General features: G+C 44.1%; 1 protein-coding gene across 5 annotated transcripts in view; it reads right to left on the reverse strand.

Annotated features, from left to right (window-relative positions):
- Positions 1-7,911: 7,911 nt before the first annotated feature.
- The window catches only part of LOC147011302 (cytochrome P450 4B1-like), a 116,046-nt gene continuing 107,762 nt past the window's right edge, over positions 7,912-16,195 (reverse strand). For 4 of the 5 annotated variants that reach the window (XM_085857154.1, XM_085857153.1, XM_085857151.1 and 1 more), the window contains one exon: positions 7,912-8,370. In XM_085857154.1, the coding sequence (XP_085713280.1) occupies positions 8,089-8,370 (282 nt within the window). In that variant the 3' untranslated portion in view covers positions 7,912-8,088. Of the gene's footprint in view, positions 8,371-13,886; positions 13,970-16,195 lie in introns of all 5 variants that reach the window. The other variant, XM_085857152.1, reaches the window with a different exon arrangement.

Consider the following 16,195-nt stretch of genomic DNA (forward strand, 5'->3'; position numbering starts at 1 on the left):
TGTGGTGTGACTATGAGGAGTCAAAACACTATTTAGTTCAGGCTCTGGAAAAGCTGGTGTTGGTGATGATTCATCCGTACGTTCTGCAGACGTTTCACCACCAATAACCATCTCATTTTTACCACCGTTTGAAGGAACATTGGCACATTGTATTTTTGGGATTATACTCTCGTCCTTTGAGATTATTTCATCCTTATCTTCATTTATTTGAGGTTCCTCAGTTACTACATTCCTCATATCCAGTACGACTACCTTGGGGGAACTAGTGGATTCACGCGAAGTAGATGCTTTACGTTTCTTTTTCACGGTTACAAAACCATCTTTTTCATCCTCACCATGCAAGGAAACGGTATCATCGGAAACATTTGAGACACCGGCTGTCACCTCTCACGACGTATCACCTCTTCCACACCCAGAGGTATTACCTTTTCTGTCCCACGAGGTTGGCGGTCATTACCGGTTTTGCAATCGACATCAACGTGTCCCGATTCTCCACACCTTGCACAATGAGCTTTTGGACAAAATCTCTTTAAATGCCCAAAGTTCCCACAAAGAAAACATGTTAATGTCGCCGATGAAGCATACATTTGGCTATCGCGATCCTCGATTCTAATCTTAAAGGAAACCTTCAAACCCGTATCGTCTCCATGGTCCAGAAGCACCATGTACAGCTGGCGCAGGAAACTCATCACATGCTTTGCCTTTTCATGGCGACACCCAAGGGGGATCATGGAGATTTTAGAAACGATCGTTCCATAACGAGACAAGATGGACAGAATTTTTTCACTTGGCACGAATGGAGGGCAATTTGAGACGACAATTTTCGTTCAGGGGACATCCATAGGGGACGCCATCACGAAATGACCTCTCTGTGTGGTTAAACCGGCGCTCACGACGTCGTGAACAAAACTTTCATCCAAGACAAAAACTACGACTTTCTGGTTCATACGTGACGTGGCACGTACGTGTTCAACACTGATAACATCGCCGACCGCCAAGACGATTTCTTCGGTGAGACACCCATCAGGGGGGACACAAACCAAGCCATTCCTTCTGGTCAGGGCTTCGTACGCAGCATCTCGCTGCGAACGAGCCGCCACCATGTTTCAACACACGACGCTCCAGGTCTTCCTAACTCAGGAAGAGGAAGTTATCAATACACTCCAAACTTTCCCGAACCTTGGGAAAGGGAGCGCTAACTGAACAAAATAAGGAAAGATAAGCGAAATAAAAAAGCAAAATAAAGGTTTAAAGTGAAAAGTTTTTGAATTTTGAAACGACTAACAGGGCACCACCCAGAAACCGATGATACCCTGACTAGCGCTGCGACATTCTCTCTCTCTCTCTCTCTCTCTCTCTCTCTCTCTCTCTCTCTCTCTCTCTCTCTCTCTCTCTCTCTCTCTCTCTCTCTCTCTCTCTCTCTCTCTCTCTCTCTCTCTCTCTCTCTCTCTCTCTCTCTCTCTCTCTCTCTCTCTCTCTCTCTCTCTCTCTCTCTCTCTCTCTCTCTCTCTCTCTCTCCTCTACACAAAGGGGAAACACGGGAAAACCTCACAAACAAAAAAACACGAACACAGAGGAATGAAATGGGCAATGTGGGAAGACAAAACAGCACAACGGAGAACAGGAACTCACGACACGAAGCAAGCAGCCGCCATGACAGTACACACAACGTACCAACGGCCAGCAGGGGGGCGAGAGAGAGAGAGAGAGAGAGAGAGAGAGAGAGAGAGAGAGAGAGAGAGATAGATATAGAGAGAGGTGTGAGAGAGAGGTGAGAGAGAGAGAGAGAGAGAGAGAGAGAGAGAGAGAGAGAGAGAGAGAGAGAGAGAGAGAGAGAGAGAGAGAGAGAGAGAGAGAGAGAGAGAGAGAGAGAGAGAGAGAGAGAGAGAGAGAGAGAGAGAGAGAGAGAGAGAGAGAGAGAGAGAGAGAGAGAGAGAGAGAGAGAGAGAGAGAGAGAGAGAGAGAGAGAGAGAGAGAGAGAGAGAGAGAGAGAGAGAGAGAGAGAGAGAGAGAGAGAGAGAGAGAGAGAGAGAGAGAGAGAGAGAGAGAGAGAGAGAGAGAGAGAGAGAGAGAGAGAGAGAGAGAGAGAGAGAGAGAGAGAGAGAGAGAGAGAGAGAGAGAGAGAGAGAGAGAGAGAGAGATCGAGAGAGAGAGAGAGAGAGAGAGAGAGAGAGAGAGATCGAGAGAGAGGGAGAGATCGAGAGAGGGAGAGATCGAGAGAGAGAGAGATCGAGAGAGAGAGATCGAGAGAGAGAAAAGCATGATGTTGGGGATAGAGATGAGGAGGGAAAAGTGAGGAGGGAGGGGAGAGTGAGGTAAGGAGGTGAGGAGGAGCGGCAAGCAAAGGAGTAGGGGGTCGCGAGGAGCAGGGGCAAGCAAGGGGGTGGGGAGAGGAAGGGGGGAGAGCGACACCTCACCACATGTCTCCATACACTTGGGAGGGAGGGGTGCGAGGAAGCGTGAGGGGTGAAGAAGGGAAGGCAGCACACAGGGGCATTACAATGTTACCAGGGTGATATATAACTATATTAATATAATGAAAGCAGATCGCATAAAAAAGGTGAAAAATGTGATCTCCGGTGAAAAAAATACCAAATTCCCAACATTTTCAGCAGGCGAACCGGATGACACAAACTGCATGTGTCATTCCGCGATCGACTGTAGGGCGCTCGCCAAGTAGGTTAAGCACTCAAGGAAGCACTGCAACAAAATGGTTGACAAGGAACAGCAGGCTTGGCAAGTGATTACTGATTATACTAAACAACACCCGGAGAAGCCCCGAGTGTCAAACAGAGGTGAATAAGATTTTTTTGAGCCATGGCACAAAAAGTATTTCAGCCTAAAACGTCCCCCCCCCCAAAAAAAGGGGGGACTCAGTGTTCAGCCGATATTGCTTTAGACTCGACTACAAAAAATCCAGAGGAATTCCCATGTTTTATTGCCTTTTTCCCCCTTGGAAAAAAAAAGCCATGTTAAGGTGTTCCATTACCAATCAGCTTGCTCTCGCTTGCCAAGCCAGCCATTCCTTAACCGTTTGTTATAGTGCTTGCTTGAGTGCCGAAGTCACATGTTCTACATTGCCAGCAGCCATGTCACCATCGTCTGTCATTTCTCTTTTTCCTTGAAGTATTTGTTAATAGTTCGTACCTTGTTTTTTTTTTTAAAATAGCCACTCCTTTAGCCTCCTTTGCTTTGCTTCACATTTCTCTTTGGAGCCCTCACTTACTGCAAGTACCGCTGATCAATTTTTTTTAAAACTGCCTTTGAATTCTAATTAAAACTGCCATCTGACTGACTGATGACGTTGCAAGTCATTTGACTATTGGAACGTGAATGTATAAAATGTTTTTTTTTTTTTTTTGCCAAGCCTACAGACTTGCGATTGTTTCGTCCATTAATTTATGTAAATTACTTTGAAAACATTAGCTTTATGTAATTTTTGAATGGCCCCATGTTGGGGTTAAACAATCCGAGACTGTGTGATGAATCACCTCGTTTTGATATAACTGTGGTGGAGGTTGACATGGATGAGAAGTGTCGAATTAATCTTGAATAGCATAGTAAATGTGTTTCCCAATTTGCTCTTTATAGGATATTTGTCACATGTTGTGCCCACTGTGTGGTCATTATTGTTGTATAATCATTGTATTATCAAGTATTGTCTGGTTTTGCACCTCCAAAAAGACTCGATGGTCATGCTGTGCTCGAGCGCAGAGAACCCTGCAACATTATGAAGCCAAAACCAGCCCTGAAACACTCCAAACGGTAACTCGTAATTGGAAACATAGTATTTTGGTGGTGGACCTGGTATGGACCATTTTAACAGCAAATTTATTTTTCCCCAGGGACATCATTGAGCTCGGGGCCCTCATTGAGCTTCGGTCCTCAGCACGGGGCCTGTGTGCCCATGTGTTAATCCCCCACTGGGCTAAGATCAATTCCGCAGTTTAAATTTTGAAATTCGGCTCAGGTTAAGAGATTCTCAAACATATTGCATGTGCAGAAATTAAATAAAGGCATGAACACTGGCATCTCTTGGCGCTAATAAGCGATTCATCGGCATGAATGTATCCAACGATTCAGCGGTATGAAGCTTTATCGTACAGAAACCGACCTGTTCCAAGGCAAGGCATTTTTGAGCTGAGTGGACAAAATGGCCGATTTAAGACCCCCCTAAGCTGAGCGAGCTGAACACGTGTTGATGAAAGGTAAGGCTGTTTCTGGTTTTACCGTAAATTATTTTCAAAAGGAGTGTTTAAATTTATCCAAACACCCAGTTTTCATTCATGCACTCCCTTGGAGTTCTCTTTGTATGCATGCAAAGTTTCAGGTCATGAGGTTTCATAGTTTTGGAGTTATGGAAGACACACACACACACACACACACACACACACACACACACACACACACACACACACACACACACACACACACACACACACACACACACACACACACACACACACATTTATTATTGTATTCTTGGAGAAGACAAATTAATAATTAGGTCAAAATGTCAAAGTCAAATAATTAGGTCAAAAAGTCAAAATGTCAAATTAGGTCAAAATGTCAAACATCACAAAAAATCGTCAATTTTCTTCCGATTGACCTAAAATTTTAAGAATTTGTATATTGTGTCACTAATTTGGTTCACCGATCAAAAGCTGGAAGCCGATTTTTTTTCTTTTTGATGAAAAGGTCAAAGGTCAAGGTTGCATAAAATTGTGAATATTTATCCAGTTGACTTGAAATTTGAGCAGGGTTTGCATATTGGGTCACTGAAGCCTGTTGCATTTGAGGTCAAAAGGTCAAGGTTGCCTAAAATCATTTTTTTTTCTTTTGGGCTGTTTTCACTATGTTTAGCAAACGAGAATAAAAAGTCTAAATACAAAGTGGATGCAACGGGCTTTTAATTTTCAGATACTTTCTTGTTCGTATATTAATTTTTACTTAATCGTGCATTAACTATTACGAGTAGATACCCGTCTACGACGGGTATTGGTGACAGGACAGATCACAATACTCGGTTACAGTCGTTTCTCTGGATGTTTTGCAACGTGTTCAACAGCTCAGTTCATATTGGTGGAGTGTCTGGGTGCCCATGGTAGCGTTTGAGACCGGTCGCTTTAGATTGTTGGCCTTGACACGTCGTGCCGGATGAGTAACATGAACGATTTGACATATTCATCGTTTCTATATTACCTCCATCAACAGATTAACAACATGGCTGGATAAAAGTCGTAAATGCTGAGTTAAACAAACGTCCTGAACTCATGGACTTAGTTAAGTAAAGCACGTCGTCCGGGACCTGGCCGTCGGTTTGCCGCCGAACGCTGCTGATTGTGACATCATCGATTACCTCTTTGAAACTTCTATCTATATTCGATTTTTTTGAATTCGCTATCACCTGCGTAAATACATGGAACACGTAATGTGAAGATTTCGGAAGTATGAACAGAATATGTTCGGAGAAAAGTGTATTCGAAGTTTCAGGCTTACGCCCATTATATTATGATTTAAATTGTGCATTGACATTTACTTTATTTGTGCATTGACTTTTACTTTATTTGTACTTTGACTTTTACTTTATTTGTGCATTGACTTTTACTATATTCGTGCATTGACTTTTACTTTATTTGTGCATTGACTCTTACTTTATTTGTGCATTGACTCTTACTTTATTTGTGCATTGACTTTTACTTTATTTGTGCATTGACTTTTACTATAATTGTGCATTGACTTTTACTTTATTTGTGCATTGACTTTTACTTGATTCGTACTTTGACTTTTACTTTATTTGTGCATTGACTTTTACTGTATTGGTGCATTGACTTTTACATTATTTGTGCATTGACTTTTACTTTATATTGTTGTAGAATTCGCGCCCACCCGGCATGCAAACGACCGCGTCTAACCAATAGCGGTCGCTTCGCCCACCGAACGGACAATCCAGTCGTGACTTTCTGGAACAACGCCAGAAACCAGTCACGGGTAGGTTTTTAATCCCACCACGGCAAAGTCCGTATTCTACCCGCGCGAAATAGGGTCAATCGCCGAATATCGATATACCTAAGTACCCGCGCGGGTAACCTATCGAGGGACCGTACCTCGGCGAAGGCCTGCTTGGACACGAACCGCTTAAGCAGTCCGTTCCGTTCTTGGATAACCGAGCGGGTATTATCGCCAGATCTCGCCGGACCCGATCACTTTACCGGCTATTTAAAAACCAACTATATTCCGAGTGCAAGACGGGGCAGTTCAATGAGGGAATGGATGCAACGAACAGGTTTACATTCACACAAGGACATTTATTATAATAAAGCACATATGCAACTAAACAAGGCAAAACACATATGCACCTATACAAGCAACAAAAGCACGACAAAAGAACAACCGTCTACTTATTATGTACAGTCACTTGCACTTAACAGAAGTTCCTACTTATTAGACGGGCACACAGACACACGTACACACACACACACACACACACACACACACACACACACACACACACACACACACACACACACACACACACACACACACACACACCCAATAAATGGAGGCAGAGGCTCTTAATAGCCAGCTCCAGCTCGGAGGACATGTGAGCTGAAACCCAGAACCTATCTCGAACCTCTCCACCTCGTGTGGTCTTCAAGTTGTTCAGACCCGGGCTCCAGCGAGAGCGAGCTGGATCCAATCGCCGAGCCGCGATCCCTCCCGAGCTCCCGCGAATCCTCCCGCACTTCTCAACACGTGCTGGTGAGACGAGGCGTCGATCCTTCCCGTCGATGCGTCGCTTCCCTGAGGAACCACCTCCACGAAGAGGTCGATGAGTCGCACCAAGCCGGGAACCAAAATGGAGAACAAAGAGCTCCACGAACCAAGAAGAAGAAGCCACCACTCGCAGCTCGAACCGAGCGACCGGCTCAACTTCCTTCCAAGCAAAGCAGCTCGAAGCAAAAAGCTCTCCCGAGCCAAACAGAAGCCGAAGCTCACTGAACCACCCGAAGCAAAAAAGCTTCCGAAGGCCTCAACCCTAACGCGAACCAAGCAGGACCCGACGGTCCGTTGAACGACTACTCTCAACTGAAGCAAAAAGCTTACTAACTAGAACAAAGAAAGGATCTCGTCCTTATCCTTCTCCCGCCCTTCCTCCGATCCCGGCGTGACTCATGCCCTCGTGCTCCATCCCCCCTCCCCCCCCCGCTCAACCACGGGTGGGAGGGAGTTGTTGAGTCATGAGTCACGGGACGGCAGGATTCTTCATCTTCGCAGAAGAGGGGGAGGGATGTCTCCATTGTTCGTTCCCTAACTATTAAATCGATCCGCAGCGCATCTAATCGATTTCTGAACATTTAAAAAATGGAAGGTGAGCTATCTAGGGAACAAGCACTTATCGACATAGCTGACTAAAGGAACCTGTATGTTGTGTGCAATCGAATTCCCAAATTCGTAACAATATATTTCTTTTTCCTTTGTGTATTGGTGAAAATCAATGAAAGTGTAGTGAAATTTGATGAAAGTGTTGTGGTAAAAATCAGTTTTCATATTGACCTCTTACGGAGTTGTTCATAAATCGAATGCAGAATTGATATCTGTAGATGTTTCTCATTTAATGCGTATTACAAGGACATTAATCAACAATGTACAAGTACATGTAATACATGGGATTTGAACTAGTGTTTCCAGAATCATGAACCAGCATTCCCAGAATAATGAACCAGTGTTTCCAGAATCATGAACCCTTGTTGCTTTGCCAGAATCATGAACCAGCGTTGCGTTGCCAGAATCATGAAGCTGCGTTGCCAGAATCATGAACCAGTCGTTCTGGTGGGAATGTTTCAATAACTTATTTTGCCAAAAGACACATCTTATCCACACAAGGAAATATAATGAGTGACATATGGGTTTCGACTCGATATTCCAATGTTTATTCCAGCACACCACCCTTGCATTCAAACCATCACCACCACCATCACATGGCACCAGGCAAAGCCAACAAGTCACTGAATGTTCAATCACAAGGTAATATTGGAACAGATATCACGAGTCCCATGTTAATGATAAGGAAGAGATCACACAGAGTTAGCAATTAATGAAAAAGATCTTCAGAGAGATAAATATACAGAGAATAAGACATGTAAATTGAATTGGAGACAGTACGTTAATGACATGAACCACAATCGTACCTAACCTTGAGCAATGGGGGACAAGTGCAGGTGGAAACCTGTGAGGGAACGCAGGACCACACGTGGGACGGGACACGGTGTCGGGTGCTCGACTGACGGGGCGATCCGAAAGCGTGTCAGGATAAGTAAGAGCGCGATCCGAACTTCCAGCATTGCAAATTGCTGTCCAATGCAGTTTCTGGAAATAAAATAAAAATTAACCAAACATATTTTCCTCCACACCCTTTTGACCTTGTGGGAAGTGCAGTTGAGCAGCTCACACAGCAGCAGGTAGAAATAATAAAAATCAAGTGGACTCAGAAGATGTTTCAAAGGGGCAATAAGTGAAAATAAGAACAGGCAGTTCTGGCAATGCAAGCAGTGTGGTTCGGCCACATTGAAAATACTCTTGTAGTTTGATTGCTCTGTTATAATATGATGCCATCACAGCAGTGAAGGTTTGGTGAAAAGCTGAGAGGATCATTTCAGCGCTGTCAGGGTTTAGATTCAAGAAAAAGGTTGATATATCGATTTTGTTTAAAATCTCAACTGTTTCATGGCTTGCAGTAATTCAGTGGAGAAGTGAAATAATTGTGCACTTCATGTTGCAAGCATGAAATTTGGTAGAAATGGAGAAAAACCCATTCTAAGAAAATACATTTATGAAGTAATCTTGAAGAAATTAATTTTTATGATGATTATCCAAAGAGAGTCATTAATTTTACCATTTGTTATTGAAAGGTATTCAACGATCCAGAAAACAGCACAAAACATCATACTACTCATGTACAAGTTAATTCTAAAAACAAATAGCTCCGTAATAAAGTTGCATAAAATGATAGTGTATTATTTTGAGCATCACTTACCTGTAATTGGCTCACCTGACACTCGTAAAGGGAAACAATCCATTTAAAATATAATAAAGTGTTGTTCTTTTGAAATTAGTTTTTGCAGCATACAGATTATATCATGAATATTATCAATCGTATGAATTCATTACATGACATACATATTATGATATTGATGCATGAACTTTTAAGTCCATTGTTGAATTTAGCTCACCTGACCTGTAACATCAGTGGTGAAAATAGCAAAATGAACATTGTGGTCAAATGCATTCAACTTCGAAAAAATGTAAATGTCCAATATTCAAAATTTATATTATTGATTCAGCCGATTCTTTATAGTGCCGATAGACAGTCTACACCCCCTTTCAAAATGTTCACCTTTTATTGCCTCACACCCTGGAATTATATCAGACTTCCCACCTTTATTTACACATCGTAACCCACAACTTCCAAATGAAAAACAAATTCAACAAATTTCATAAAATGAATTAAAAAAAACACAAAACTATAATATCTGGATTGGATAAGTGTCCACCCCCTCAAAATATAGCAATTGTAAATTAGCTCAGGTGTAAACAATCACCTTCAAAATCACATACCAAGTTAATTGGCCTCCATCTGTGTTAAATTGTAGTGATTCTGATTATTTCAGAATAAAATCAGCTGTTCCTGTAGGTTTCCTCTGCTGGGTGGTGCATTTCACAGCAAAGACTCAACCATGAATACCAAGAAGCTTTCAAAAGACCTCCAGGATAAAGTTGTGGAAAGGCACAGATCAGGGGATGGGTAAAAAATATTTTAAAGGCATTGAATATCCCTTGTAGCACAGTCAAGGAAATTATTAAGTGGAAGACGTATGGTACGACCAAGACCTTGCCTAGATCAGGCCATCCCTCCAAACTGGATGACCAAGTAAGAAGACTGATCAGAGAGGCCACCAAGAAAGAGCTACAGGCCTTCATGGCAACTTTGAAAGATCTACAGGCCTTTATGGCAAAGACTGGTCACTGCTTGCATGTGACAACAACATCCCAAACACTCCACAAGTCTGGCAGGTGTGGAAGGGTGGCCTCACACCCCCAGGAATACTTCTGGCTACGGCTTCCATTCCACTCCTACCTCATGTTTATATGTGTTCTGTACCATCCACCAAACAGTGATGACTCCATTTACACCTCACTTTCTCAAAACACGGACCAACTTCTATCCTCTCAACCGAACTCTCTCTTTCTCATATGTGGTGACGTAAATTGTCATCATGCCAGTTGGCTGGGTGTGAGTACCACTCTCACCTGCCATGGCACTTCAACAAGACTTCTGCGACTCAATGGGACTAAATCAATCGGTCAACTTCCCGACCCGGATCTCAACCAATGGTACTCTATCTCTTCTGCATCTGATTTTGACAAAGTTCCCTGAAAATATCTGCTGTTCTTCCTCCGCTCCAATTGGTTCTTCTGACCAAGTGCTTGTCAAAGTAAACACCAATATGTGGTGCCTCTCCTGTCGCAGCCAACGTGTGGCCCCAAATGGAGTTCTTTCATCCCCTCTTCCTGTCCAGGCTGGAGTTCCTCAAGGCAGCGTTCTGGGCCCTGTTCTTTTTTTGGTTTTCATCAATGATCTCTCCGACTCTCTGGAAAATCCTCCTTATGTCTTTGTTGATGACTCCACCCTCTGTTGTAACATCTGTCATCCCTCAGACCGGTAAGCCGCAGCTTCTTCCCTCTTTGCAGATCTGGGTGAAATCACAAACTGGTCGAACACTTGGAACGCGTCTTTCAATCCGGACAAATCTCACACTCGCACTATGTCTCTCCGAAAGGACCATTTAGAACCCCCCCCTCATGCCCCCACCCCCCAATCTACTTTCTCAACAATCCTCTGGAAGAAATCCTTTCATTCAAGCTTCTAGGTCTCATGATCTGCCATGACCTTTCCTGGGAAAGCCACATTTCCAGTCTAGCCTCCAAAGCCAGTCGCCGACTGGGAATCGTCCATCGTGCAGAGTCCTTCCTCGGCCCATCTGAGCTCCTGACCACATTCAAAGCTTTCGTCCGCAGCCTGATGGAGGATTGCTCTCTCCTCTGGGCTGGTGTTCCTGCCACTCACCTTTCTCGGCTTCACACTGTGGAAACCAAGGCATTTATGATCATTGGCATCTCCCGCGATGAGGCTGAGTCTCTGGGCCTCTCACTCTCTCACCGCAGGAAGGTCGGTGGTGTTTCTGTCTTCTACCGTGTCCTCTTTGGTCTCGCCCCCCCCCGCTCTGTCTACAATATGTCCCCACCATATTTTCTCAGGGCGCTCAAGGTGCGCCAACAACCCCCTTCTGGTAAAACTACCAAAATTACAAACACTGCTCACCTTCACTCTTTCATTCCTCTTTTTTCCCATCTTTGGAATAAACTCCCTGACTCTATTCAATTCCATTCTTCCCTCCAGGCCTTAAAAAGAGCAGTTCACCACCACCTCTTGTCATCCCCCATCCAAATCCATGATCTTTTCTACCCCCGTGAATCCACCCCAAACCCAACTCCTTCAAATTCCCTGCTTTCATTCCTGAAAGTCCCCGTTGTGTAAGGACCTGAAAGACCCTGAAATATCCATCTTGTATACCCCGTGTTCCCTGCCCCATCCCTCTCCCTTCCACAGATCTCCTAATGTCTCTGTTCCCTGCTGTTTTGTCCTTCCCTCTCCTGCCCCTCTTGGCTCATGCTCCACTTGCTGTACATTGTGCGTTAGCTCTCACACGAGCCTCGAAAATGTATACAAAAAAACCCCCAAAACAAGTGGTCGTCTGTCCATGGGATCTGACACCTCTTCTTTCCACCGGAGAAGAACAGACTTGGAGCAGGGACGCAGCATGCTGATATGAGATGTTGATGGAGGACAGGGTTTATTCTCATGTTGAAATAATTTATCTGAGTTGCCATCCCTTGTTTGGCAAGAGACGTCGAGATGGGAGAAGAGGCTACAGTCACTCTTGAGACGAGCAACATGCATCTTTAACGAAGATGTTATATTTACATTTGGAGCAGACATCAATGTAATTTTGTTCTTCCTTTTGCTGTTGAAAGAGGAACATTGTTGATGAGTCTTTCCTTTACAAACGTTTCATGCTGTTGTCGGCCATGATGTTGAATATTATTCAGTCTCCACTACCGAAGTGTCTGCAGTTTGCTTTGTTGTTGGAACAAACAGTTCATAACTCTCCTCCAGGAATGGATTCACACATTCTTCAATGACATCACCTCGGGACAGGACATCATTAGCAAATGCTGTTTGAGTTCCCCTCTTTTGTTTTTGATGAGAATTATCTTCCTGCTTGTTTTGTACATGCTGCAATGACATTTCAAATTCTTGAAGAACTCAATTGATTTCAGGACCAACCACAGTCCACCTTCACAAAGCAGCTGCATATTTTGTTAGAACAATGGTCCCTCCATTGCTTTTAATACATTGATGATTCTGTTCATGGGCCTGATCTGTAAAAATGTCAGAAAACACATTCTCTGTTTTGTGAACCACAAAATGTCCATGGTGGAACTCACTTTATATGGCTGGATGTGTTTTGTGAAGGTTCTTCATGTCTTGAATGTGAACAGAGAGCCATCTTGCATCGTTTGTGTGATTGGGTGTAAACATCGAAGGCGTCATGGCATCCAGAGTTTGAATGTCCAATCAAAATTGCCCTCAAATAATGATCTCACAAAGGCTAAGAGCAACAACTCCAAGTTGAAGACAATTCACCAAAATTGAAATGTTGGATACTTCTGGGATGTTTTACTTCCTCTCAACAGTCAAGTTCGCTCATCTTTTTGGCACACCGGCACGAGCCGACACGACGCCAACGTGAAATGTGTTTCATGGATGGCCCATGCAGGGGCTGATCTGAGGATCTCACCAAACTATCCGTTCAGTCGTAGCGACGAGCAGTGTGTACAAAGGGCAGGGACTTAACAAACGCGAGTTGACGACTCACACTTGTTGGGAATTCCTCGTTCGTAGGACACTGTCTCAAGTCCCAGTCCCCATCACAGACGGGACTCAGCAGCCATCATGAAGAAGTAACAACGTGTGCTCCTGGGTTTTCATCAATACAGTGTACACAAAAAAGTAGCAAATCTAAAATATCTGAATTTTGAGCAGTTAGGCCTATTGTGAAGACATGTTAGGGCCATGAATAGTTGTAGGTCCATATTTTTTAGCCTTGAGTTTTATTTTGTCAGACATGTGTACATTAGATTAAATTACCATCAAAAAAAATACTTATTGAAAAATATTGGCAGAAAATATGTAATCACCTTTGATCTGGATTTTCATTAAAAGATGCCATCCCAAAATATTGAGTTTCCATGCCAAAGAGGCTGCAAGGTGTCCATTTTGATTTTTATCGGTCATGTTGACATGTGAAAATGAATAAGGGGAGATCACCATTCTGATTTAACTCGTTTCCTCACAACCACACACAGTGAAGATAGTAACTGGGGTCACTGATGGACAATGTTTCAATGAAAATGTATCAAAAACCAAATTCCCAAGTGCCTCCATAACCTAAATTTACATGATACACCCGAGTGAATATTCATGACACGTTTCATGCTTGTAACATGATGTGCACAATCACATTGAAAAATTGCCCGAATCCGCTCGATGACAGGTGAGGTGGGGAAAATTGCCTTTTTCTGCATCTACAATTCCTCAAAGTGATCTAGTGTGAGATCTGTTTGAAAGTACTTCTTGAAAGGTGCTCATGCTGACAGAACATTCTGGCATAATGGTGATACGGTTTTCATCAACAAGTAAATGAGGTTCACAATGAAATGCATCAGGTATTCCTGCAGCTCGATGTGGTGTGTTGTCCTACCGTGGTCCGGCAGAGAACGGCAAGTAGGCATGTGAATGGCGTCCAGCCGAGTTATCCGGGGAGAACCGGAGAGGGTCAAATTCCTACAAAAAAAAAAAATTGGCAATAATCACAGAAGATAAATGTTTGGACAAATATTCATAATAGAAACATCCAAACCATGTTATACTATGGCTTTCAAGAGGGTGTGGACCTATAATTACCAGGGCACCAGTCCAGTACCTTTAACATTATTGTTTGTCACACAATTTTTGGCCACAGTTTTCAAGCAATCGTTCTGAAATTTTTTGTCTATGTAGTTGACTGGCCAAGGACAGCAACGCTTAATTTTGGTGAAGATCTGATTCCGGATCAGGATCTGAGAAGTTCTGAAGTGATTCTTCACCATTCAGAGATATGGCCAAAAATGAAATAGAGCACAATATATCACAAGGTTATGGATGGATCCGGACGAAACTTGGTGGACAGGTTTGACAAGGATGAATCGATTCAGCCTTCGTGAATATCCGAATCTGAGAATTTTGCAAGTGATTCTCCAGCATTGAGAGCCTTGCCTTGCAACTACTGCCCTCTAGCCCTACTATCAGTGATGAGAAAGCTGATGGATAGGGCCCTATTATCCCGTTTAACCCCCACCCTGGAGACCTTCCTATCTCATGAGCAGGGGGCTTTTGACCTGGCTGCAGTACCTGTGATCAGGTTCTTGCCCTCTCCATGATCATCGAGGCTGCCTTCCAGAGAAAACAAAAGATGACAACTGCCTTGATGGATCTATCGTCGGTGCCGAGGGATTCTTCTCAGTCTTCGCTGTCAGAAGACACACTACTGTTGGTATTCCTTGGAGACCAAAAGATCCATGTTCGCCTCAATGGCAAAATCAGCCTTGTTCGAACACGAAACGATGGCCTCCCTCAAGGATCTGTTCAAGCCCCCACCCTCTTTAACCTCGATGTTAGCGACCTGCCAACGATGACCTCCTTCAAACGCGCCTGTACTGATGATATCACTCTCGTAGTGCAGGGACCCGACTCACCCAAGATCTTTTTTTTTTTTTTTTGTATACCTTGGTCGAGGCTCGTATGAGAGCTAACACACAACTCACAGCAAGGAGGCATGAGACAAGAGGGGCGGGAGTGGAAGGGACAAAACATTGGGGAACAGACACAGGTGAACTGTGGAAGGGAGAGGGATGGGGATGGGACGGGGAACATGGCGAGGAGAAGATGGACATTACAGGGACTTTCAGGAAGGAAAGCAGGAGAATTGAAGGAAGTGGGCTTGGGTGGATTATCGGGGGTAGAAAAGATCGAGGATTTGGATGGGGGAAGATAAGAGGTGGTGGTGAACAGCTGTTTTGAAAGCCTGGAGGGAAGAATGGGAAAGAATAGAGTGAGGAAGTTTATTCCAAAGGCGGGAAAAATGAGGAATGAAAGAGTGAAGATGAGCAGTGATTCGTGATTTTGGTAGTTTTACCAGAAGGGGGTTGTTGGCGGACCTTGAGCGCCCTGTGGAAATGTGGTTGGGACAAATCGCAGAGAGAGCAGGGGGGGGGCAAGGCTGGAGAGGAGTCGGTAGAAGACAGAAAGACCACCGACCAACCTGCGGTGATTGAGTGAGAGGCCCAAAGACTCAGCTTCATTGCGGGAGATGCCAATGATCTTAAAAGCCCTGGTTTCGACAGCGTGAAGTCGAGAAAGGTGGGAGGCAGGAGCACCAGCCCAGAGGGGAGAGCAGTACTCCATCAGGCTACGGACAAAAGCTTTGTAAGTGGTCAGGAGCTCAAGAGGGCCGAGGAAGGACTTTGCATGACGGAGGATTCCCAGTCGGCGACTGGCTTTTGAGGCAAGGTTGGAAATGTGACTTTCCCAGGAAAGGTCATGGCAGATAGTGAGACCCAGAAGCTTGAAAGAAAAGACTTCTTCCAGAGGATTGTTGAGAAAGTGGATGTGGGTTTTTCTAAACGGTCCTTTCGAAGAGACATAGTGAGAGCGTGAGATTTGTCTGGATTGAAAGACATGTTCCACGTGTTGGACCAGTTTGTGATTTTATCCAGATCTGCAGTGAGCGAAGAAGCTGCTGCTTGCCGGTCTGAGGGATGACAGATGGTACGGCAGAGGGTGGAGTCATCGGCAAAGAGAAATAGAGGATTTTCCAGAGAGTCCGAGAGATCATTGATGAAAACCAGAAAAAGAACAAGGCCCAGAACGCTACCTTGAGGAACTCCAGCCTGCACAGGAAGAGGGGATGAAAGAACTCCATTTAGGGCCACACGTTGACTGCGACAGGAGAGGAAGTCTGCGAGCCATGAG

Source organism: Eptatretus burgeri, chromosome 15 (assembly GCF_056783735.1).
Source record: "Eptatretus burgeri isolate ZD-2024b chromosome 15, Ebu_testis_v1, whole genome shotgun sequence".
Lineage (NCBI taxonomy): Eukaryota > Metazoa > Chordata > Myxini > Myxiniformes > Myxinidae > Eptatretus > Eptatretus burgeri.